We start from the raw sequence: 24670 nt of genomic DNA, 5'->3' as shown, positions 1-24670 counted from the left end.
AAAAGGTTGCTTTGGCCGATGTCGTAGAGGTTGTTGCCTATGTTCTCCTCTAGAATTTTGATGGATTCCTGTCTCACATCGAGGTCTTTCATCCATTTGGAGTTTATTTTTGTGTATGGTGTGAGATAGTGGTCAAGTTTCATTCTTTTGCATGTAGCTGTCCAATTTTCCCAGCACCATTTATTGAAGAGACTGTCTTTTTCCCACCGGATGTTTTTTCCTGCTTTATCAAATATTAGTTGCCCAAAGAGCTGAGGGTCCATTTCTGGGCTCTCTATTCTGTTCCATTGGTCTATGTGTCTGTTTTTGTGCCAGTACCATGCTGTCTTTGTGATCACAGCTTTGTAGTACAGCTCGAAATCCGGCATTGTGATGCCCCCAGCTTTGTTTTTCCTTTTCAACAGTTCCTTGGAGATTCGGGGTCTTTTCTGGTTCCATACAAATTTAATGACTATTTGTTCCAGTTAAGAACTTAACTATTTTTTAAGTTAAGCTCCTTATAAGATCAAATTACATATTTTTCCCTTACCTGGTTTTAGCTGAAAACTACTTTAATTTGGGTCTTCTTTAGAAAAAGAAACAGAACACATTTCATTTTTATATAGAATAAACTTTGTTTTTATTATAGACATGGATCAAAAATAAAAGTTTTTATGTACATATGACATGTAGTGCAAACGAAAGGCTTTGAAATACCATGGACAGACATGTTGTTGGAAACAAAAGGAGATGAATCATGGGTGTTAGGGTGGTCGTCCTGGAACTGCAGGAGGGGGTCGCCTAGTGAAAAACAAAACAAAACAAAATAACAAAAAGAAAAACACAGATGCAGAGGAAGAAAACAATGTTTAAATTATAAAACAAATCCAGATAAAAGCATGCAAAATGATCCCACGAGAGTCAAATTCAAATCAGACAAAAAGCATGCAGACATGCAGGGGAAATGAGAGAACCACATGACGAAGTGAGCAGTCCCCAGGACTCTTCCTGGCCACGGGCAGTGCGCTAGGTGTGAGCCATGTGAGCCCACTCTGAAGTCTTATTTTGTACCATGGGACGATAAATCATGCAATCAGATTCAGGAGACCTGGAAATAGTACCAGAGCCAAATACCTTTGTGACCTTGAGGATTTGTTTCTGAGCCCTGATTTTGTGACGTTTGGTTACTTCCAAAGATTTCAGCAAATGTTAAATCTCCATAGGGAGAGGGAGTCGATAGAGAAATAGGACAGGTAAAAAAAATGTTTAAGGTGAGGGGAATTAGAAGGTGTCACAAGATCAGGTGAGCAACGCAATCATAATACAGCAAGTGTCAGGGGTTGAGCTCAGAGAAAAAGATTTGTAAATAAGAGTCTGCTCCACGTGACTATCCTGATATGATAGCCTTTCCAGGCCCAGGGAAACCACAAAGCTAGCCCTGGTCCGCGGGACCCTGGGAGTCCGTCTCAGAATCACGTACAACCAAAGACGTTCTGATTTATTCGGAACTGGGTGCAGGGTGAAGGAGATTTAGTTTGCTGGAGCTTTCTCTGTATCCCTAGCCTGGCTTGCATCTTGTCAGGCCTACGGTTGTGAAATAAGGGTCCAGAGCCGTGTTTCATTTTGACATCAGCCTCTCTGGATGATTTGCTGCTAGAGGAGAAAACTCTCCGTTGCAATGCACGGCTGTGTAAGTAGGAAAACAGCAGGCCAAATGAAACTTTCCCACTGGTTTCCAGCAGCAACCTGTACTTCAATTTCCTCTTTCTAACCACTTTGGTAATGAACTCAACGCTCCAGCGAGCCATGGAACACTGCGAGGTTAGCTCAGTACGCTGCTCCCTGTGGGACTTCTTTCTGGCTATTCATCCGGGTGTCCGACAACACACTCACTTCCATCTTACTCTTCTAACACTCCAGTGAGTGGAGCAATGAAGTCTACCAAAAACAAAAACAAAAACAAACTTCTTTTTCATCTTCCATGAGATGTTAATGGGGCCAAACTGACCGCGCTATTTCTGAGCAGTGGTGAAAAATCTTACCTTCCCTGAAGTCTGAGACCCATTTTTCTTTGGTCCAATTTAAGCTGGCCACGCTAAGGAGGCCGCTCAGCCCGTTAAATGATGAAGAACTTGTTTTTGGCGACCTTTCAACTGCGGGGGATCTGCAAGCCTTTAGCTTTAGAGATCCAGGTAATGGGTATCCCTGATGTTTTCATGAAGAAAGTGTAATTAAATTCCTGTCAGGCTCAATGAGATTTATCACCTGTCCGGCAAACAGAAACTATTTTTGAGTTCTGAAGGGGCTTTAGAACACTTTAATTACCTCAGCAGGGTGGGGAGGTGAGCCATTAACCTGAACAGCAAGTCCACAGTGCTGAAGAGACATTCTGTTAGCATATGCCAAAGCACTTTCCTGTTTGAGCTCGTTTGGTGTTCTAATCCAGAAACAGGGTCAGAAACTCTATGTCTTGGAATATATTTCACCTGACAGCTAGAATGTTGGCTTCAAACATCAGAGTGACATTTATTCCCTGAGGCAGCTCCTTGCTTTTCCTCTTCACTCTCCTGCACCAACTTTCCTCTCATTGCCAAGAGAGCATCGTCAAGGATGACACCAGGCAGTGGCTCAGAGTTCGTTCGAGTACGGATCTTAGTGGTTTGGGTTTTCACTATTTCTTTTCCAGAACTTTCTATATTACTTACACAATGCCGAAGTGCCTGAAGGCAAGTGCTGAAAATATTTGGGCTTTTCACATGAAGAGCTATGAACGTACCTCATACTGTTGCTGCCTCTGACTTGGAACACTGAGTTGAAATGCTGAGTAGGGTTTGCACAAAAATTTGCGAACGGATTTAAAGTTCAGAACGCTACTATTCACACACAAGCAAATCTACCTAATCGAGATTCTAATTTCAGGTTATTCCTTCTTAAGTTTTCTGAAAAATAGCTTCAGAGAATTGTTTGGCCGGAACAGGAAGGTAAGGAGGCAGGAAAAGCTGTGTATGGAACACGGGCATTATTCACATATAAAAGACTCCGTTATCAAAAGAATGATGAATTACCCACGTTCTCTTGGCTATACGTCAATGCTGCAATCTGTTCTTATGGTGAAATTCCTCTAGCAGGGTCCCTGGGAAGGTCTTATGACTTTTTTCTTTTCTGTTAAAATCTCACAAAACATTCTCTGCTTGCTTTCCTTGCCCATAACTTAGATAACTTAGTATCTCAGACCAGAGGGTGAGCCTGAAAGGCCTCGGAGAGTGAGACAGGAAAGGCAATAAGGAATAGGCATTCCTTTCTATTTTTGTTTGGTAAGCTTTAAATCTTAAATCAACCTGGATCCATTCCTTTACAGGAATATAATGGGGTAATGTAATTAGTTTAAAGAAGCTCTTCTTAGGAGAGGGAGAGAGAAAAGGTCGTGTGGAAAATTGTCTGCATCCTCCACAAGGCTTACTAAGACTCCCTGCACGTGTGTCTCCAATCTCCGTTCTCGCCTCCATTCCTCTGTGCCCTTGCTCCTTGGGTCTAGTACGCCGCCATGACCCGGCATGGGAGTCCAGGAAGACTGTCCCAAGCCGGGAGCTCTGGTTTCCCTTACATTTGATTTTATCACCTGACTGGGTGACAGTGACAGTCTGTACTACACTAATCTTGCCCAATGCCTTTTCTCTCTCACCTAAAGCCACCGAAGCAGTGTTTCCTCACAACACTAGGCCTGTGAGAGGCTTTATGAACCAAGCATGGATGGTCCAATAAGTCTGAGAAACATGTAGACACTGACCCTTCCTTAGAGACTCACAATGCAATCTGATCTCAAAGCTTCTGTAAAGTCTTCCGGTAAAGAGACATTAAATTTTAATCATCATTTCCCAAGTGTATCTCATCCAGAAACCCTTGGTATATGCGTGTACAAAACCGACTAAAATCTCATGGAATGAACTTTGGGGAACTCTGGATGAAGACCGTCATTTTGGCCAACATCTCTTGCGTGTATTCTCATTATGAGGCTGCCGCAGCAGGAAAAAACAGCAGCAAAGGGTCTTCGCAGTGGCAAGGCCCGGTGTGTGCTGACCTACTGAGAAGCAGGGTCTGAGAACCGTGTAACCCAAACCTCGGAGAGGTTTCTCAATCTGAAATTTAAAGATTCCAGCAGAAAAACAAGAATCTTGACAACTGAGAAGATATTCGCACCGATGCCACAACTGTTTTAAAAATACAAGTGGTAATTTGCCAAATAATTACCAAATAAGTAGTTTGCCAAATAAGGTCCTTTAGTTTTGGTAATTTCCATTAGAAACTATCCTGAATAAAGAATCACGCAGTAGAACTCACACACACACACACGCACACACACACACACCCCCTCACTCAACACAAGCGTACAGCATGATTCCCATCCTGTCTCTTCCAGTAAAAAGCTTCCTTTGAAGGCATTAATGGCTCCACTCATGGACGATATACAGATATGAAAAAGAAATTACAGGAGGAAAGCAGAAATTAATACAAGTCTTTGCAATTCATCTTCCCCCAATGAATGTATCCTGAACACAGAAGGAAAGGAATCCAACATTTTTTTCCTCCCATTCCCTTCTTGTCTTCTGTTTTTGGACAGATGGCTCAATCTGGGACCACATACACTGATAAGGGGCCTATCATCAAAACTCTGTAATAAAGAGTCTTTGTCTGTGTTCTGGAAACTGAGGACAAGGATGTGTATAGCTACTGTATAGTACTCAACTCTTCCATTTTATTAATATCAGGGAAACTAAAGGTGTAACTTCTCCCCTTGATCCCCAAAATAATAAAGGCCAACTGTTGAGTCAAGAGCTTGATTACTTTCTGTAAGAAATGCCTTCTGTGGACCTAACATTTGGGCAGAGCGTTCTTCCTCCTTTTGCTTCCCAGGATTTTTCATGAACACTTCCTCTTCAATAGCAAAATAAGACGGTGCCTTTTGTCAGTTGTCACACTGCACCCTCCAACTGTTTAAGGCTTGTGCTGTTTTTTAACTTAGTCCAACACTGAGTTTGATTCAGAGATAAAATGTCTCCCACCCTCCTGCCTTTGATCTGTCGAATTTGCTCCCTTTAAAAATCTTGTCCTCCCCCAAATTAATGACAATAATGCCAAATGATATTATTTCCCATTTCAGTAATTCTGGGCCAATTTGTTCAAAAGATTTATAAGCATTCAGCAGTCTCAGATCTTACTGATATGCAGAGATACGACCCAAATATATTATACAAGAATGAGGAGGGGGGGGGAGTCCTTCAAATGTTATCATTTATTTCAGGTTCAGAAATACAGCTTCACATTTTCACAATAGGTACATGTGACCTTCAAGAATGATACAGGCTTGAGGAACTTGCTTCAAAAATTCCATTCACAGAGTCCATCCATATATCAGCATTAAGAAATCCTGAAAGTGCCAAGAAGACAGTGGAAAGTATTCTGGCTCAAATTAATTAAAGAATCAACAGAGAGGGTAATATTTTGCTTCTACACACTGCTTCTTCATAAAAAAGCAAAAGGGGAATTTGAGTCAGAAAAGGGAGAAAAAAGAAACATAGACAAGCAAGCAACACAAAGGCTGTACATATGAAATTAAACATAAATCAAGTCATGATGAAATTTCTGGTTGAGAGGAATCATTTTTTTATCAAACTGGCAGCAGACAGTACAAGAGGTCGACAGAGTAATTTTAATCATGTTTTTTGAAAACATTACACAATGAGCAAAAGTTTAAGGAATTCAAAGGGTAAAAATTAAGAAGAAATGAATGCCTTGAGCTGAGCCATGTGTGAAAACCCAGACCAGAGAGGTGAGAATTCTCACCACTATACCAGTATGAACAGGTCTTAAGACAAACAGGAGACCCTTCCTTGAGTTTCCTCTCTCTCGCTCTCACACATATACGCATCCTTACACATATATACAAATAGCAATGCATATATTACACATGCTTCAAAATATTCTGAAAGTTTCACGATACAGAGCACCACGTGATTTTAAGCATACCAACTAGACAGGATGATTTAAGATTATCTAGGAGACACATCTGAACTTTTAAGAAAGGAGTGAGTGATCTCATGAACTAATCATTGTTTCTCTACAATCATCTAGCTTTATTCACATTAAACTCTGAGCTCACAGCTAGCAGTCCTCTTGGTGAAACAGATCTAAAACTCTCAGCTTGAGTCCCACATCTTCTCTCCTTTGACCGGATTGCACATTTCAGAGACCTACGATTTAGGTTTTATTCTCAATGTTAAGGAGATTATTGTCAATTTCAAATACTTATCTTGTTTACCAAATGAGAAATGTTTACCTGAAAGAAGGGTTGGATGACCTACCTCCGAGGTATTAAGTAACTTCTTCCCTGCATTTTTAGCAAATTTACTCAGAAACGTCTGCTCTTTTTATTATATTGCTATCTCCCTCCACTTTATTTTTTGACATTTACTATGGAGAAAAAAATGACTACGTAGACCAATTTAAGCTTTTTAAGATTCAGCTCAGCAATCCAAGATTAATTTATAATTCCAATCAGAGTACTTCAAAGTGGGTTTCCAGGTCTTACACTATATTTGGCAAAGGCCATTTCTTCTTAGATAGCAGTGCTATGGACTTAGGTACAAAGGTCTGTGGATGTTACTCTACTTTGTTGTCACGGTAATTCGAGTGTTGTGCCTGTCCTGAAAAAATTGTGTAGACCTTATGTATGTTTTCACTGTGATATGAACCACCGTTATGTATTATGGCAGACCCTCCAGAATGAGCTCTTGAACTAACACAGTTTAAGAAATATATTCATACCTACCCACACAAAGCACATATATACATAAATATTTACACCCATACACAGCATATATACAATGATGCACATATAATCACACTCATGCTTGTGGCATTTTAATGAGGGCTTTTAAACCTACCTACCCAAAGGGGCACAAAACACGCGTACTTACAGAAATGAATTTACCATGTATATACTGTATACACAGAGACACATGCACTGAAATATGTTTGTAAACAGAAAACGTCAACTTTATCACATACTGGTATTAGGTCCCATTTCATATTTGAGAATTGTGGCTACAGTCTATACTAAAAAGTCATAAAATTAATCTATGTGACTACGTTTAAATTCTAAGTTTAGAAGGCTTACAGTTATATCACAGGAACTGGTTTCATTATAATGTTTTGGAACAGAATGAGTTTGAATCCGAACAAGTAGGCAATTTGCTAATAAACAGACCCTACTGCTCTTCTGTGTGATACAAGACAGCTAGAAGCAACATTCAGAAGAGTAATCTTGGTAGATGACTTCTGGAAATGCAATAAATCTGTTCTAAATCAATACTATTTCAATAATCTGTCCACAACTAATTGGTTATTCCAATTAGTCAATAAGCATGCAAGATTTAGCATGTGACACGAAGTGACATACCTATCAAACATATACAGTTAATTTTTCCAAGTCCTAAAAATACCGTATGTTTTATTTTATTTTGCTAGACATCTATTGTGCAGATAACATCAGAGCAATCAGTTAGTAGGAAGCTACACAAAAGCTGAGAGGTGGTATGGGAAACTCTTAGAAAGCTCAGGAAGCTACATTCCCACCTTAAGGCCTGGCGTGAACAACGCACTTCACACACATCTTAGAGCTTCTGACTTCATTCACCTTGACATCTCCTTTTAGCAGGATACAAACCCTTTGGGAAATGGTACTAATACTAATCATAGTACTGCAGCAAACTGAAAGTATTCTCCAACATGACTTCTGGAATTCCAGGGGCGGCTGGGTTCTGTTAGAAATAACTGAGAAAAAGTAAGAGAACAAAAATGTGCCTACAAACAGAGACAACTGGGACAGTGGAACTGTAGGATTATAATCCGAGAGCAAAAACCAAAGATGACAAACGCATTGTTTATGACTACATAAGATCAGTGGAAAGAAAGTTGGAAAAACATCTCCAATTTTCTTTGACATGGTTTGTGCTGATCTAAGAACACACCAGTGGTTATCCACAATATTTTCCTTTAACAGAAGGAAATTTTTGAAATACAGCAAAATGCAAAACCACATTTAGCACAAAGCCAAACCCTGAAGTATATAATCTGTTAGCTGCCTATTTTAGAGAATTCAAAGGAAGAAGCAAAGGGAATCCTAAGAAGAGGGAATTTTATGAAAAGATCTCTGTAGATAATTTTGTTTTACTATGGACGTTTACGTAATATATTCCCATTTAGCTGCAGCACTATTTTAAAAACACATGATGTGTCTTGCACATCTGTTCCATTCATAAAGAGTTAAGATTTTTTTTTTCAGATGAGGGGGAAAAGAAGATATGAGAAGATTTAGGGTGGTGATTGAGGGTGGTGTTGTTTATACAATCACTTGTACCTTAAAAGTTGAAATGTTCTTTTTGTAAATCTTGTAGTCTCTGATTGTTGCCTATTATAAGTGGGCTAGCTGTAGCCCTTTAGAATAACTTCAAAACAATGCCATTCAACTTGGCAAGTTCTCTTTTTAATAATGGTTGAAAGTTTTTACTTCATACTTTATGGGTGTCTGCTTTGGATATAAAGTACACAGGAAATTAAAGTTAAGTTAACATACAAATCATGTTTGCTACTTTCAAAGGGAGACATTTCAGTTGGTGAAACCTGATTTACTTCTGTAGAATATGAAATAGTGTCATGGGACGCCACTATTCAGTGAGGACTTGCTCTGCTGTCTGGGAACAGTTAGCAGACAGAATTCCAGTTGGCTTCTGGCTGTTTCCTACATGCTAATCATCTGGTCCTGTGTCGTCTAAAACTCAGCCTCAGGACTGAACTATTAACCCCCAGGCTAAACCGATTTTGTACATTTTTGCAATGTTAGCATTTGCCAAGTTGCTTTAGTTCTCAATGTCTTAATTCCATTTTTTGGAATGACCTGCATAGAGATTCTGAAGTTGTACAGCTATAAACGTGTGAGCTCCTGCTATGGCATCTCTTACGAAACGACTTTTATTTTCATTCCGGGGCCCCCTTTAAAAATGGTAAAGGCTCAAGATGTATTAAGAAAGCCTAGAATGGATGGAAAGTTATGTTAAAATGGTTTTAAAGGTAGGATAAATTCTTACACAAGGGAATTACAAATTAGCATGGAAAGAGAGAAAAAGTATTGCTCCAACCCAATAAATAAATAAACTGCAGTTAGTGTCAAAGTGTAGTTAGCCATGCCTAAGATGGATCAGTTTGAAACATTAAATACTTTCCATGTCAACCTTCACTGTAACCTATAAGGAGGTGAATATACATGTGAATAAAGAAATTACATATTTCCAGACACTTCTAGAGATGTGATATTTTGCTTCTTCCTTGAACTCTGAAACTAACTAGCCAAATCTCCTGACAGACTACCAGAAAATTAAGCTTCGATTCGCTGTTGACTATGCTTCTAGCATGAAGCAAAACACACTGGGATGAGGAGAAGCTCTCGAGAGCAAGCAATGCATTAACTTTTCCTTTGCAAACTACCTTGTGCTTCTGGAAAAGTTTTATTCTTAAGGAATCCTAATTTTTAAAAAATCTCTTCCTAGCAGTCCTATGAAATGAAGAGGAAGAAAAGAGGATCTAAATAGGTAATTATAGAGTAGGAGGAAACATTAATAGAGACAACATAATTTCTGTCAGCCAAAACAGAATGTGGGAAAATAAATACACGTATGGCTCAGGTCTAAGCCCACCATCTCACAGCTCTTAAGAATTATACTTAATGGGCTACCTGGTGGGTAACCTGGGAACTTGTCCAAAGCAATTTCAAATATATGCCAGGGTAGGCAAACGGTCTCCAAAATGTAGGGCTGCTATACACACCTACCCTTGGTCAGTACAACATATAAAGCCTCGAAGGGTCAGCAGTTTTCAAGAGTCAAACTCCAAAGGTTTGATACAGCATGAGCGACAAAGATGAGTGATGAATGCATTAGTAAAACTGGTTACTTGCCTACTGATGTCCACACATGCGACTACTCATGATTTACTGATCAAATATGTTGCTTTTCGCATAATTCATTAGTAATTAATTGCCATGCCAGACACTTCGTTTAGTCTAACAGGGAGGATTCTAGTGGACGGATTATAGTGGGACGAGTTGGTGATGGGGGTGGTCTCCGGCTAGAAAGAGAGAAAGAGAAAGGTAAAGAAACAAGTAGAAGAATATCTAGCAGAAGGTTGTCCCAAAGCCACCGAGAAAGAGCCAGGACACACATGCCCATGCACAGACAGGCCAGCAGCCGCAGTTGCCCTCTGTAATGACTGGAACTCTGTCACCTTTCAGTCATCTAGCATTTTGAGGCAAAAATGAAGTATTTTGTCATATGCAAATCTTTTTCAGAACAGAAACTGTCCCTCCCAATACTAAAAAAAAAAAAAAAAAAAAAAAAAAATCAAATCATTTAAATTTAACCACCTGAAAAGGACTGCGCATTTCTCAGCCAACAGAGAATGACCACGCAGCGCGAACTGTGTTATGTTAGGCCTGTTCCAGGAACTTACAAGGTAAATTAGGCCTCAGAGAATGATGGTCTTTGAATTTTTATTTCGCTCTATACAATATTCTTCCTCTTTTTTTCTTACTGTCAGAATGTTATCACTTTTCATTGCCTTCAGCAGTAACTTTCTCCAATTTGTTCCATATTTTACTTCTAATTTGCGGGGCACTAGAAAACCAGAGAATCCGGGTTTTAGAGTTCTCTACAGCGAGTGTAAGCAGGCTCAGGGGGAGAACTGCCCGCTTTCTGGTTGATCATGTTGCTTCTGAGAGCCGAGGTGGCCGAACACACAAACTCCAGATGATGCAATATTACTGCACATGAGAATCTCGGCATCACCAAATAGTGCCCTTTATGCCTGAACCCCTACATTTAGTCTCTGAACGTATTAGGAACTTTGTGTGTGTGCTTGATTTCATATGTAATATCTTGGGGAGTAATTTTTATAACCAATGAAATTCAACAAATTCTACAAATCGGAAACTTTCTTTTTGATAACACTCTCCCATTGCTTGTTTCAGAAAGATCCCTTTTGGAAGTATAGTCATGTCATGGAATTTTTTCTGTATTGGAAACACTAACATGATTAAATCAAATGTCCTTTCTCAGGTATGAAGAAATGAAGGTAGAAAAATTAAAGGAAACTATTATGAAATGTTAAAAAACCCCACAAAGCTATCACATAAAACTAGGCGGGGAAAAAAAAAACAACTAAGTGGTCAAGGAAAAATCAACACAAAAGAGATCTTGTTGATTAATGGTACAAATACTGGCCACTTAGGCACAAACTCATAGATGTTGGCCCCTGAACCTGAAAAATGTCGAAGAGGCTTTAGAGGAAAGGTTTCCTTGGGAAGGTGCATTCCAATTTAACCTCTTATGCAAGTCTCATTATTAGGTGGGCACTCAATTTCTTAAAGTCTAACTAGACTTACTTTAGAGGCACAGTAACCAGACTAAACCATCAATATGATGGTTTAGTTGTTTAATTTGAGTAAACAAATAAGTCCTTTTTTTGCAGAAAGGCTCCTGGCCGCTGTGACCACCTGAAATGTTTCGGCTCTTCCCTCCTGGGAAAAATCCTCCCATTACTTCCTTTTTACTTGCGACCGTGCAAAACCACTGCCCTTCCACTAGCACACTGCTCATTTTCATTTAAAATGGCTACATTTATTTAGCTTATGTCCTGAATCTTGAATCTGCATCACCTTCTCCTTTGTTGTGAAGTTTCTAGAAGCCAGAGGTCACACCTGCTCAACTTGTCTCATACGGCCTTTTAGCATGATGTTACAAGCAATTAGGTTCTCAGTGCTGTTTTGGTCATCCGCTAGAAGTGCTCTCCATCCTTTAAGACTCCTGTCCGTGAAGTCTTCCCTTCCCCCTCTCTTGGTACAGCTGCTTTGAAAGCATCTCAACATACTTCTATTACAGTCATCACACTGAATCCCAATTAGGTTTATATGTTTATCTCCACTGATGAGAAATGGGCTGTGTCTTACTCATCTTCCTATGCTAGCAGCGTGTGCTTGTCATTCAGCCACTGAACTGAACACTGACAACTGAATAAATTAAAGTTATTCCTAGATATAAATGCTTGTGATAATCACTGATCTTTACATTACATAAAGGTATTTGTTGGGAAATCATTGCTGTCGCAGGAAAAAAAAAAAGCAGTGACATGTAGGATTTTGACTCCTGGAAATGTTACCTATAACATATTTGCTCAATTCTTTAATAGATGTTTGGAATAAATACTAAATAATAGGCCTCTTGTCCTCAGCGAGTTTGATAAACAGTCCCACAACCCATAGAATTGTAGTCTTAGCAATTAAGCAGTTATGGGTGGGGGGAGGAGCTGGCCAGAATTTGAACTTGAAGGAAGGAAATTCCACCAGAGGATTCAATATTGGGTTGGATTTTTTTTTTTTAAGTGGATCTTAAACTACAAATTCAGTGAGAGGCAGGATACAACGTGGCATGGTGGGTCGGAAATTGTTTCATGTATACATAATAGCTTGGACTAAGGACTGTCATCGCTGGAGAAAGGAATACAAACAAGTTCTCTTCTGATCCTTTTGTTCTTAGCTTAAATGTCATTCCTCAGTTCTTCCTGACCATCCTATAGTTTCCAACCACCCCGCCCCCAATCCCTCCATGATATTTGTGTTTGTAATTACATATTTATTTACTAGATTATTGCCTATGTCCCCTGATAGATTCCTTAAGAGTGGAGACCACATATTCTGTATTTATTATGTGTATTCAGCATTTAGCATCATGTGATTAGAAGGCAGTGAATAGGTATTTATTAAGTAATGGACAAATGAATGACTGAAAAGTGCCTAAACAGAGATGCTTGGCCAGGTGACAGTACAGGTCAGATCAAAGGGAGTAGATCCAATGGGGTCAGGAACATTTTTGAGGTGTCTGTCAGAGGCTATTATAGAGGCAGCGAGTTTACATAGAAAGAGTGCTAGATCAGAAGTCAGAAGATGTGGATGCCTTCACCTGCCAATTCGTACAGTCACTAACCATCGGAGGTTCTCAAAAACTCCGGTTCCCCGTCACAGGCATCAGAGACTCTGACTAGATGATCTGTGATACACCTAGTTATGCATGGCATTTACAATTTATTGAGCATCTACTATGTGGACTGCATCAAGCTGTATGATTTTTAAAAACTCAGAATCTATTCAGAGTGGAAGATGAGTGGGATAGACAAGTATGCAAGTGGTTTTTACTATTGTATCCCATTGTAAGTGGAAAAAACAGGGCAAAATTTTGTAATTCGGACTCTAAGAATATATTCTGGAAGCCTGAAAATACAATGTGGTCAAAGCAGGGGCAAATATGATTTTAACTGCAACACAGTAAACTTGGAAGACATAAAAGAATGGTTATATAATGAGCTTGTAAGAAACCAGAAACTAAGTGATGAGGATGGAAGGGAAGAGCTCAACAGTGGGGACAGAGAATGGATGTTTGGTCATAAATGTTCCGATGGCACAGTTGCTTCTTATTAACCTCCTCCCCAGTTTTGGACCATGCTGATGGAACTCGAAAAGGACAAGGGTAATGGGCAAGTGCAGAAAGAAAGCAAGGCAGGAGACTAGGGGAATGCAGCTCTCTGCTCTGTGCTAGGACTTTCGTTTGTCTTGTTCACCACCATCTCCCAAAACTAGCATGATCTTGGGCTCACAGCACTTTTTTTTTTTTTTTAGAGAGAGAGAAATTTGGACTGTACCAGCAGGGGGAGGGGAGAGGGAGAGGGAGAGAAAGAGAATCTTAAGCAGACTCCCAGCTGAGCAGGGAGCCTGACACAGGGCTGGATCTCATGACCCTGAGATCCAGAGCTGAATGCTCACATGCAGGTCCCCCTCATGGCGTGCTTTTTAAATGAAGAATTGGGAGAGGGGCGCATGGGTGGCTCAGTCTGTTAAGCTTCCAACTCTTGATTTCCTGCTCAGCGGGGAGTCTGCTTCTCTCCCTCTGCCTCTCGCCCTGCTCCAGCGTGTGAGCACTCTGTCCCTCTAAAATGAATAAATAAATCTTAAAAAAAATAAAGAAATTGGGAGAACTTTCCATTAGGAGCTCTTCAAAAGTGTCCCTTAGTGGGGGCACCTGGGTGGCTCAGTCAGTTAAGTGAACAATTCTTGATTTTGGCCCAGGTCATGATCTCAAGGTCATGCTCTCAGGGTCATGAGATCAATCTCCACGTTGGCCCCATGCTGGGCATGGAGCCTGCTTAAGATTCTCCCTCTCCCTCTACTCCTCCCTCCCACTTGCTCTCGCACTCTCTCTCTCTAAAATAAGTAAATAAATAGACACCACACACCTGTGTGGTGAATGAATGACTGGAAGAATGAAAGACAAAATTTCCACCATGTCCTCTCAAAATAATCATGACATCTCTAAAATATGCCCAGTTTCAGGTTAAAGTAACCCATATGTACTCAGTAATTAAAAATCCTGAAAGACCCCCCCCCTTCTGGAAAAAATGAGCATCGTTTCATTGCTAAAACAATAAAACTCTACTAGAAAGCAATTCAGGGAGAACATTAAGTTGTTCAGTGTGATTTTCTTAATAAGCAATGCTGTTTGCCAACTTCAACACCAGAAAAACATTGAAGGTTTACTGTTAAAGTTCATTTCATTGGTCTAGTTCCTAACCATTCAAAGAGTTTCCAAAGACATTCATCTCATAAGACAGTTTGTTTTGGGCAAAGCAAAGTTATTTGTTTTGTACCAAATTTTCCTCAGTGTCTTTGTTTAGTGATGGGCTTCATTAAGGAACCCATTACATTGAAATGGGGCATCTTGCCTCACTTAGTGTTTATTGAAACACTGTGTTGTGTGTGGGCGGTTTATGGTTACGATAGAAGAGCCATGTTTCTGCTTCCAAATCAAAGGGAGAGATGTAATATTTGTAGTTGCCTTCGTAGCTGCGGGGGTGAACCTTTTACAGTCTTTTGGACAATGACAATTTTTGCAAGAAAGTCAAACGCTCACACAGGCTGGGTGGCACTGAAGGGGAGAAACTGGCTTTACTGATAAGAGAGAGGAATGCATTGTTTATCTTACTGTCTCTTTCAATTCTCTTCGAAGAACGGAAGAACTAAAATTTCATCTGCTCTGCTTTGGGTTAGCTGGTTCTGAGTATTCATGGTGTGATGCCAATCTTAGAGGTTGAAAACCCTAAGGTATAGATGTATGTATGTGTGTATGTGTATATATATATACACAGAGAGAGAGAATATAGATAGAATATAAAGAGAATATAGAGAGAATTCTATAGGGCCAATGGCCTGTGGGGTACACCGGCAGGTGGGTGTGTGTATGTAAAAACTACCATTCCTCTAGTTTCTTGCTGCCAGGTGGCATAACACTGTTGAAATGGCTTGTTCTTTCTGCCCCTGCCGTTATTGCTTGTCAGGGTGAGAGGCGGGAATTATGAGACTGGTAAATGCGTGAGCCAGACTGGGTCTGTGTGGCTCAGCTGCCTTCCTTTTCCATGTTGACACCAATATTTCGTGACTCCCCATCCAGGATTCTATTGGCCAGTTACATTTGCAGGTTCTGAGGCAACGATTCTCAAATTGGACTGTGCAACAGAATTCCCTAGTGGGCTTGTTAAAACTCAGATTGCTGGGCACCACACAGAGTTTCTAATAGGGTGAGACATTTCTAGCAAGTTCCCAGATGCTGCTGATGCTGCTGGTCCTGGGACCATGGTTTGAAAACCATTGTTCTAAGGCATAATAAGTGATTTTGATCTTGCTTTATTAGCAGTTCAATTCACTTGCCAGATATAGTACAAGCAAAAAGAGAAAGTACTGGAAAAAAATCTTAAGAGGGAAGAAATGGTTGTAAATAGTTTGATACATTTGGGAGCTGGACTTAAGCATGGGTCAGATGAGTTTCAGGTTTATTTCGTAAAGACCAAGATACTATACTACAGTAGCGTTCTTGTTAATCATCCCTAGAAGAATAACTGCTTGCTCAGGGAAGCTTGTATTTGCTTATGAAAATGGCAGCAAGCATAGAAAGGAAACATCTATCAACATGCATTCCAAATTCTCATCTTTGGAGAGGGTTTGACCGAAGTCCTACCTAATTAGCTAGGTGAACCCCACTTCCCCCCAAAGAAGAAAAGAAAACCCTCAAAAAATATAAAGATGAAACACATCTAGAGGAATGATATCTGCCCACCAGGGCACTATTTGCATAAAAAAGGATGTGCAATATGCTTCTCTTATACCACAAGTTCTACTTATTAAATATAATTGAGGCTTTAAAATACATCTGTCTCAAAAATTCAATTTACATATAATTACATATTACGTGTAATTACATTTAGGATGATGGGCGAGTTATACATCCCAGGTTTCTAGAAGCCACAAGGATCTGATAGCAACTTGCCCAACTTGTTTATCTTATTGATGAAACAGGTAAAAAAAAATTTTTTTTTTAACGAAGGGTTTTGTGTACTGAACCACAAGAAGTAAGGCTACAGCTAGCAAATTTCTTAGAAAACAGAGCAAAATAGAACGAAAACAAAAACTGCTTCTGAGTTTTCTAAAATCATAAAGAGCATCTGCCGTGGGCTGCGAGGAACTTGTTTTTAAAGCGGCCCCGGGCGAGAATGGCTCTGGTGGCATCGCTAAGCTGGGCTGGGGGACTGCCCATCGTACGTCCCTCTCGGGAACTATAATGCCTTGTTTCTCCACGATCCTCTTGCATTACTTAACCCTTGTCTCATTTTGCAACGTTTAAGGCATGTATGTATAGTTTATCATCTGAATGACATTATAAACTCCCTATGAACCCAGATGATTCCTCGTCGTGCTCAGAGACTTCCCCCACACCTGCAGGGGGCAGTGTCCCAACCAGTGGCTCAGCTCAAGAATGCAGCCATCCAAGGACAAACCAGGAGCCCACCTCCAGGTGGAAGGGAGGGCAACTTGCTCTGACCCAGGACTTTCCCTTGCACATGTCTGTGCTATCAGATAAGGAGACACAGCATTTTAAACACAGTTGTGCTTGTGCTTTGCTTCTTATTTGGAGCATTTATTAACAAGACAGATTTTACATAACTACAAGTTATGAGGCTAAGTTTTAAAAAATGCTACAGCGGTCAGGATATTGTCCACATGGAAGATAATAGTTTGTGAGTTATTATTAAAAATACTATAGGCTGCTCTCCAGCATATTTTTGGCCTTTTCAGCTTTAGTAACAAAATGAGCCAATACTGTCCAAGAATAGTTTACAGTAGATGTTGGAAAGAACATAGGACTTGGAGTCCACTTAAATGGTCTAAAGAATTCTCTAATATGATTCATGCTACATGTTAGAGCCAGCATTTCTTTCCCCTGTGAAAATGAACCCATGATTTTATAACATATGTCATTGGGAAAGTATGAATGAATTGATAGAATCTAAAGCAAGAACATAAGGGGGAAAATAGTCCACAACTGTTATTTGATGATATAAACATCTAATATCCTGTATAAATTAGTCTCTGAGCTAAAAGGTAATATAATCTCTCTTGCCACATTTTCTTTACATAATCTTAAATATCTGCCTTGGATTTCGTTCAGAGGGATGGTACAGACATACCCACTTCTGTGGCTGCCGCAAAAAAGGAGCCTGAAGGATGATTTGCCCACATCAACTCTGCTCAGTCTGTGATGTGTAAAAATGAATTTTACAACAGCGTTCAGCCAGGCAAGCTTCTCAGTAGAACAGAACAAGAGAGGAAGTGTTTGTGTTTAAATTGTTTCTTCAAGCACACCAAATATTGGGCTAATTCCAAAATAAATTTTGATTCAGCGCTGCACATCAACTCATTTTGTCTTCTTTCATTCCCTCAATAAGCCCTGTTTACGTGCTATGTGCTGGATTAGGAGTCAGATGTACAGACGTGATCACTGCCCAGGAGTTTCCACTGGAGATGGGGAGAGAGACAAGTAAACCGTGCCGGCGGTGGGATACGTGGTGTAATGGGACGGTGCCTCAGCTTCAGCGGCCCCTGGGACGGAAAGGGTTAGCAGGACTTCCAGAAAACCAGGGAAGTTCAGGAGACTGGCAGTCCAGAAACAGGAGCTAGTATGTGTGAAGGAAAGAAAGCTAGAAAAAGTACTGTCCGTTTGAGAAACCAGGTGTTGTCTTGTTCTTTAACTAACACGTGTCAAAATTATTTGTTTTGCTCTGAGTCCTAATTCATAAAACAGATCACTTACAGGGTTTGGGGTTATATTAAAATATGATTCCTAAAAAGCATTGCTTTTGAGATTTTAAAAAATGTTGCAGCCTCTGTACTGTATCACTGACAACAGATAAGCTGGGTGGAGGGAAGGACGAAAAGATAGGCAAACCAGCAGAAGGGAAGAGGAATACGGTGGTGAGAAAACTGTAGAGAGAGAAAGCATGTGGCTTGAAAAGAGCTTTCCGTGCACAGGGCTACTGAATGAAATTAGGCAGTGTCCCTTCTGATGATTTTTTCCCCCATTTCTCTCCCTTTCTCTCTCTCTCTCTCTTTTCACCCTTCCTCCCTCCCTGCTCTCTCTCCCTCTCTCTTGTGAGAAATCCCCAAAGAGATCTCCAAGAACTTACATGATGTAGAAACCTAGTCCCATTGATGCCGCTGGGGCACAACTATTTCTAACCCTCTTCATCTTCTTCTGTCCTCTTCTCCCTGCCCTTTCCCTCATTCCCACTCCAGGCACCAGGGGAAGGGGTTGGCCAATGCCGCCATTTGGGGGAAGGAGGAGAGGTTGGGAAGGAGGTGCTAAGAACCAGCTACTGGGAGAGGCAAACGTCCACTTCTGAGATGCACGTTCCTTTGTCATCTCAAGTCAGTGAGAAGAAGAAAAAGAAGCAAGGATGGGGAGGAACATTTCAGGCGACACTTCGAATCTCTATATAGAACTGCCACATTCACCTCTGGTTTGGAAAGACAGAAGAGACTTTTTGTCCCTCTCTGATAGAGAGCAGGAACCTTGCAGGCATGAGTCTCTGACTTGGGGCCTTACCTCAGACAGAGCAAAGATGGAACTAGAAATATCGATGAAAAAGTTAACTTTCCAATTCCTTTTATTTTAGTAACAACAACAACAACAACAAAAAACGGAGCACAAGGAATTTGAAGACTTAGAGAAGATTAATGTTGCAGTGATGTTTCCTCTCACCTGACCGTGATACCTGGTCAATTCAAAGGCCCGTTTTAAATGTACCACGTGATATTTTTCTGGCCACTTACTTCTACCCGTCCAAGTGGCAAAAATGGAGACAAAGAGTTACCGTTTACTAATTACAATCCCAGTGATTAAATAAAAAAAGAAAAAAATCCAGCAGGAGGAGCTCTAACCTGCCTTAGAGCTCAAAATTTAAAAACAAAACCGTTGAAAGCAAACAGAGGCAAACAGAGAGGCGTTTGTGCCTTGCAAGCTGCCATGTCAGTGAACAAACATGTGACTAAGTCCCATTAAATGCTCCTCGCGCAGTCGGGGGATGATCCTGGCGGGGGCTAAAGGCCACCATTTCCCCCCTTGCAGGAGTCTCCTTGTCCGGATGCAGCTAACCTCGGACTGGATCTGTGGTGTCAGCTCTTATAAAAGGGAGCAAAAGGCTGATTTCTAGGCAAGTCTGGAAGTCAGTCTTTTCCTCTCAAAGTGCCCTACTGTTTCTACATGCGTCGCAAACACTGCATTTAAAAATGGAATTTTTATCAGTGGTGGACGGTACTACAAACACTCCCAAATGTTGCATGTCCTTCACTCAGTGGCTTCATGGGCCCTTTCTTAAAATGAGGGAAATGCTGCGTTTGTAAAAACTGGTGCTAAAAGGGCAAGGAATCATATGTCCCCTGGGCCATGTAAAGAGTCTGCAGAAAGAATTACAGCTTTCTAACACATACACACACACACACACACACATACACAACTGGAACACAAAGAATTTACTCAGGAAAACAGTGAGAAGTATATGAATTTAACAGTTATAGGGTCTGGGGGGTAAGCCTTTCCATTTTGGACAGGGTTGTGGGAGCGGGACGGACGAGTGGGCATACGGGATGGTCAGAATTACTTAACCTGAAGGAAACTTTCAACCAATCCCTTTTAATCTATTGCCAATAAGAAGTCAAACTTTTTGTTTTACACCTTAATGGTATGCCCACATTTTAAATTTTTATACAAGCTTCTACAGAAATTTTAACTAGACCAATTCAGACCAAAAGTCACTAAATAAAGCTAGTCTAGACGGAAAAATCTATGAAAACCATATGTCTTTTAGGCATCTGTCTTACGAAAACTGCCATCATCCTGGAGAAAGAGTTCACAAAATATGCTTTTAGGAAAACTCTGCTGTAATGACCGTGGGGGCTGTGCTTGAGAAGTCGGCTTGCCCCGGAGAAAGTCAAGCCAAAATGTTTACCAGTGAAAGGCTCATATTTCTACATATGTCTGTCTGTAAACATCACTGAAAGGACAGGCAAAGGCAGACATCATTTATATTTCCATTATCTTAGAAGGGATCAAAAAAGTTGTGTTCCCCCACACTCTTACAGAATGTTAGACCAAGGGATCTCAAAGCCACCCTGCTCTCACTCACACAAGACTGTTTTGGATAACGCTGTACGTGGATGAGGCCAAAGAACCAGAACATTTTCTTTTGATTATTACCTCATCCTGCTGGCCTGCCAAACACCGCTTGAAGGCAGGTGTCCGCCATAAGTAACTAAGGAAGACCTTCCTGTATAACTGGATGGAGGGCCCACCTGAGAGACAAGGGGACTCAGGACTGGGGCCCAAAGCAAGAGCGCAAGGAGAATGCAGCAGAGAGAAATGTTCTCAAACCTTGCTTTTCCGATTTAATATTGCTGGAGACAGTGCTACCTTCAGTATCCTGGCTACAAATTTTTACATCTCAAAATGCACATTTATTAAGTAGCATGAAACCCATAGGGAAAGAATAGAAAAGCAAACTTTAATGGTCAAAATCATAACATTTTAACTGAAAGCTGAACAGTCTATGGAGATTATGAAAGTATTTATAAATTGCAAAGACTCCTTGTGACCCTCGAGAGTATTTTCTTCTTGCTCAACAGGGAAGGGGACTTTGGAACAGCACAGTAACAATGGCTATTGGCATGAGTGCCCCATCACCTAGAGGGTTGTGAGTGACAACATATGTTGAATAGCTACATATGGAGAAGAGGTCCTGGGGTGGAGGAGACAAGCATAGTATAAAAGAAGGAAATTTATAAGGTGTAGTCAATCACACACCAACGTTTTAAGTACAGGGAAAAACACTATTTCAACATGTTTATTCGAAGATACTGTGCTTTAAAATGAGTTTTCAATATACTTATTTAATTTTCAAGTATTAAGATGGTAATGGGGCAATTTAGAGTGTTTGAAATATTAAATCAAGCAACATATCAACATCCCTCACTACGGATTCCTAAACTGAACTAGAGGGCATTTAAGTAAGTTAATCAAAGTCTGATGACGAGTCACAGGGATTTCTGGGGTCCATTAATTTCAGTCCTGAATGCTCTGATTACTACTATTGTCGAGCTAAAACGACAAGCTTGCTTTCTTTCAAATAATATGTGTAGCACGGATTTTATTTTGACTTTAGACCCAGATATGTGGAGGGAGATTACTGCAGTGGTTTCTCTAGTTAACACATTTACTAATGTTTCCTCAATTTTCCACCCCAAGAGGCAGTAATTAAGGTAGAATTTGCCTCACATGAAGTTTTATTACTTTAGTTATTAAAATATTTTCCAATACTACCAAGAAGCAAAAAGAGATCCTAGTTGTTTTAAAAATAAGTAGACGTTTTCCTCAGGTTTTATGGCTTTTCCTCCGTGAATGGTGGTCTAAAGGTGGAGCAGTGTATAGACTTTCTAGCAAAGTCCCTTGAGTGTGATGCTATGGGTACATTTATTTGAGGGAAAAATTTCATTCACTCTTAAAATTGGCTTTGAGAACAATCCTAATATAAACTTAAAAAAATACACAGGGTACAGGATATATTGTATATAAATATCCGCTCCCCAGCGAAATCATCTCATTTTAGACTTTCTGGGCTGCAAAACACCTTTGAAAGTCTTTCTCATCTACCGTCATAAGAGGTCTCATTCTAGATCCGTGTGATATATACTGACCCAGATAAATGTAGATATTGCTGCCTCATGGAAATCTGAAACTAAAAACAGGTAATATTTACATGGTAGAGGCAACTGGTATATTTGATTGTAAAATAACATCATTTCCCAGATCATATTCAAAACTGCCCGAGGCCTTCACCTCACACCTCTCACTTGCTCTTGGTTCTCGAAACGGCCACAGAAGCTGGGGACGCTCGTGTGGAGGTGCGTCTAGTTTGTGCTCATCCAGGCCTTTGCGTCATTCTCCCTGTCCGTGGGTTCTTCAGCCTTTCCACAAGCAAAGCAGGGATGGAATGGAGCTTATTTGTAAATTTTATATTAACTTGCACATTTACTGGGTTCCCAGTATTTACACTGTATCCTATTTTTCAGCGTTTAAACTAATCCCAGTGGGGGAAAATGTCGACCCTATGAAGATTTGGAACTTCCCTTGTGTCTGGGCAACTGAAGTCAAGAAGGCCCAGCCTGGCCACTGACGATGAGTGAAGGAGAATTTTGTTATCTGCCACTTTGATTTACCATTTTTTCTGATCCTCGGATGGAACGTGTTCTTTCTACAGTTCATGTGAGCTGATAATTTTGGCTGGGACACAGGAACGGACATTTCCTAGTGTTTATGGGAATCGTTAAAAAAATAATTCCAGAAATTAGAGCACTTGCTAGTTGTGGTTTTTGACTATCATGTGGCTCTGATGCCTGAAAAGCAGCCAAAAGGAAAAGAAAGCACCACACGGTGATGAGGCTGCCCGAGTACCCTGTGCTTCCGACCTTGCCCTAGGTGGGAATTCTTCTAGTTTCGATCAGAGTTGCCAAGTGATCTAAACTTTCATCTAAATACAGGTAATGTGGCATCAAGACACCTGCAGAGTCTCTCAAACCCAATGCCCTTCCAACGCCATCCCCCTTCCCCTGCACTTAAAAATACGGGCCAGACCAAAAGTGTAATATTCTTTTGGCAACAGCATTAAATAAGCCAGATGGATTTCATTTGGCAACTAAAGGGTGTAAATATGTGTTTAGATTCAGAGGTTCCCCCAGACAATGGCTACAATATGTTGGCTCAAGCAAGCTAAAGGATTTTAATGCTGGGCATTTAAAAATTCTATGTTCAAGCAGCAATAAAGTTATGACAAGCAGACAAAAGCCATCCAACCCTCAGCTAAATCCTCCTCTCCTTTCTCATATTGCTGGAGGTAAGCATTTAGGGCACGTTCTGAGTGAAAGATGCAGCATTTACAATTTCATGTTTAATTTCCTGGCTGTTTATCGGCCGCAGCAACGCCAGTCAGCTAAACTTCGCTTCTAATCTTTCACAGTAGCTGATCAGTCAGAGGGAAGGAAGAAGCACCCAGCAGCTCCTTGTCGGAGCGCGGTGCTTGGGTAAAATTTAGAGGTGAAGGAGCCACGAATCATGTTGTGCTGTGAATCTCTGAAGTCACTGAAAAACTGCCATCTAACCATAGCTGTCCGCCTGGGAAGGTTTTCCCTGTAAAATCATTCTCTTCTTACAGCGAAAGAGACAAAGGAGGGCAAGGGGGAAAGAGAAGGACTGGCTCGTGTGTGTCTGTCTGCGTACACTGGGCGAGATTCGATTCTTTTTGCTTTTCCTTTCTTTTCCTTTTTGAGCTGACATCAACTTGTATATAGGAACATTCAGCAGATTCCAACTGGTGACAGTTTGCTGCTGACTGGCCACAGGAAGAATAATAATCATTTACTGTGCATTTTTCACTGGTCAGTGGCTCCCGTGCCAGACTCCCGTCTTGGCTGTCTTCCTCCATCAATCAGGTGAGACCCAGGGCAGGGCTGGGGATCCTGAAACTCAGAAAGGCTTTCCCTGCAATGGCTGAAGCGTAGCAGTTTCGAAACCCAGAGAGAACAATGACAGAGCTATTTGCTATTATTTGTCATGGGATGTGGAAGCAGTTGTATTTGCTTCACTCACCGCCAGCTACCACTGGGCTAACAGCGGCATCCTGTTACATTTACGGCTGCCCGCCGCCTGGCTGCATTTCTGTTGCTTGTACTTTGCCTCGTGTAGATCCTTTCTTATTTTCCTTTCTCTTCTATCCTCCTACAGCCTCGGATATTTGGAATAGGAAGATCAGGGATACACTGAAAACAGAAAGGTGATCTGAAGTCTACCTTGACGCATCTGCGAAAGTCCCCGATTCTGACCTTCAGAACACTTGCAGTTCTGTTCCTGGGCCTCCCCTAAACAGACTGCCAGTCATCCCGTACTGTGGCAGGATGAAGATGTTTGTGTAAAGTAGACTCTAGTTCACTAGACCCAAGAAGGAAACCACCAGGCTAATTTTACCTTCACTTAAACCAGATTGAAACCAAGACTGAAGAATGAAAAACCTTGTCATTAACCATCGATTCACCTCAGTGAAATATTATGTTACAACCAGAATCATTGTGGAATTTGAATGATTTTGATGGCATATTTAACTG

At 40.7% G+C, this 24670-nt stretch overlaps 1 protein-coding gene across 7 annotated transcripts in view; it reads right to left on the bottom strand.

Moving 5' to 3' along the window:
* Positions 1–598: 598 nt before the first annotated feature.
* DNM3 (dynamin 3) overlaps positions 599–24670 on the bottom strand; it is a 522795-nt gene continuing 498723 nt past the window's right edge. For 4 of the 7 annotated variants that reach the window (XM_040636206.1, XM_040636208.1, XM_040636209.1 and 1 more), the window contains one exon: positions 599–780. In XM_040636206.1, coding sequence (XP_040492140.1) covers positions 744–780 — 37 coding nt within the window. In that variant the 3' untranslated portion in view covers positions 599–743. Of the gene's footprint in view, positions 781–9647; positions 10159–24670 lie in introns of those variants that run through there. The other 3 variants (XM_040636212.1, XM_040636213.1, XM_040636214.1) reach the window with 2 other exon arrangements.

Source organism: Ursus maritimus, unplaced genomic scaffold, assembly GCF_017311325.1.
Source record: "Ursus maritimus isolate PB19 unplaced genomic scaffold, ASM1731132v1 scaffold_2, whole genome shotgun sequence".
Classification (NCBI taxonomy): domain Eukaryota; kingdom Metazoa; phylum Chordata; class Mammalia; order Carnivora; family Ursidae; genus Ursus; species Ursus maritimus.
This window is presented reverse-complemented; position numbering and strand designations above follow the sequence as displayed.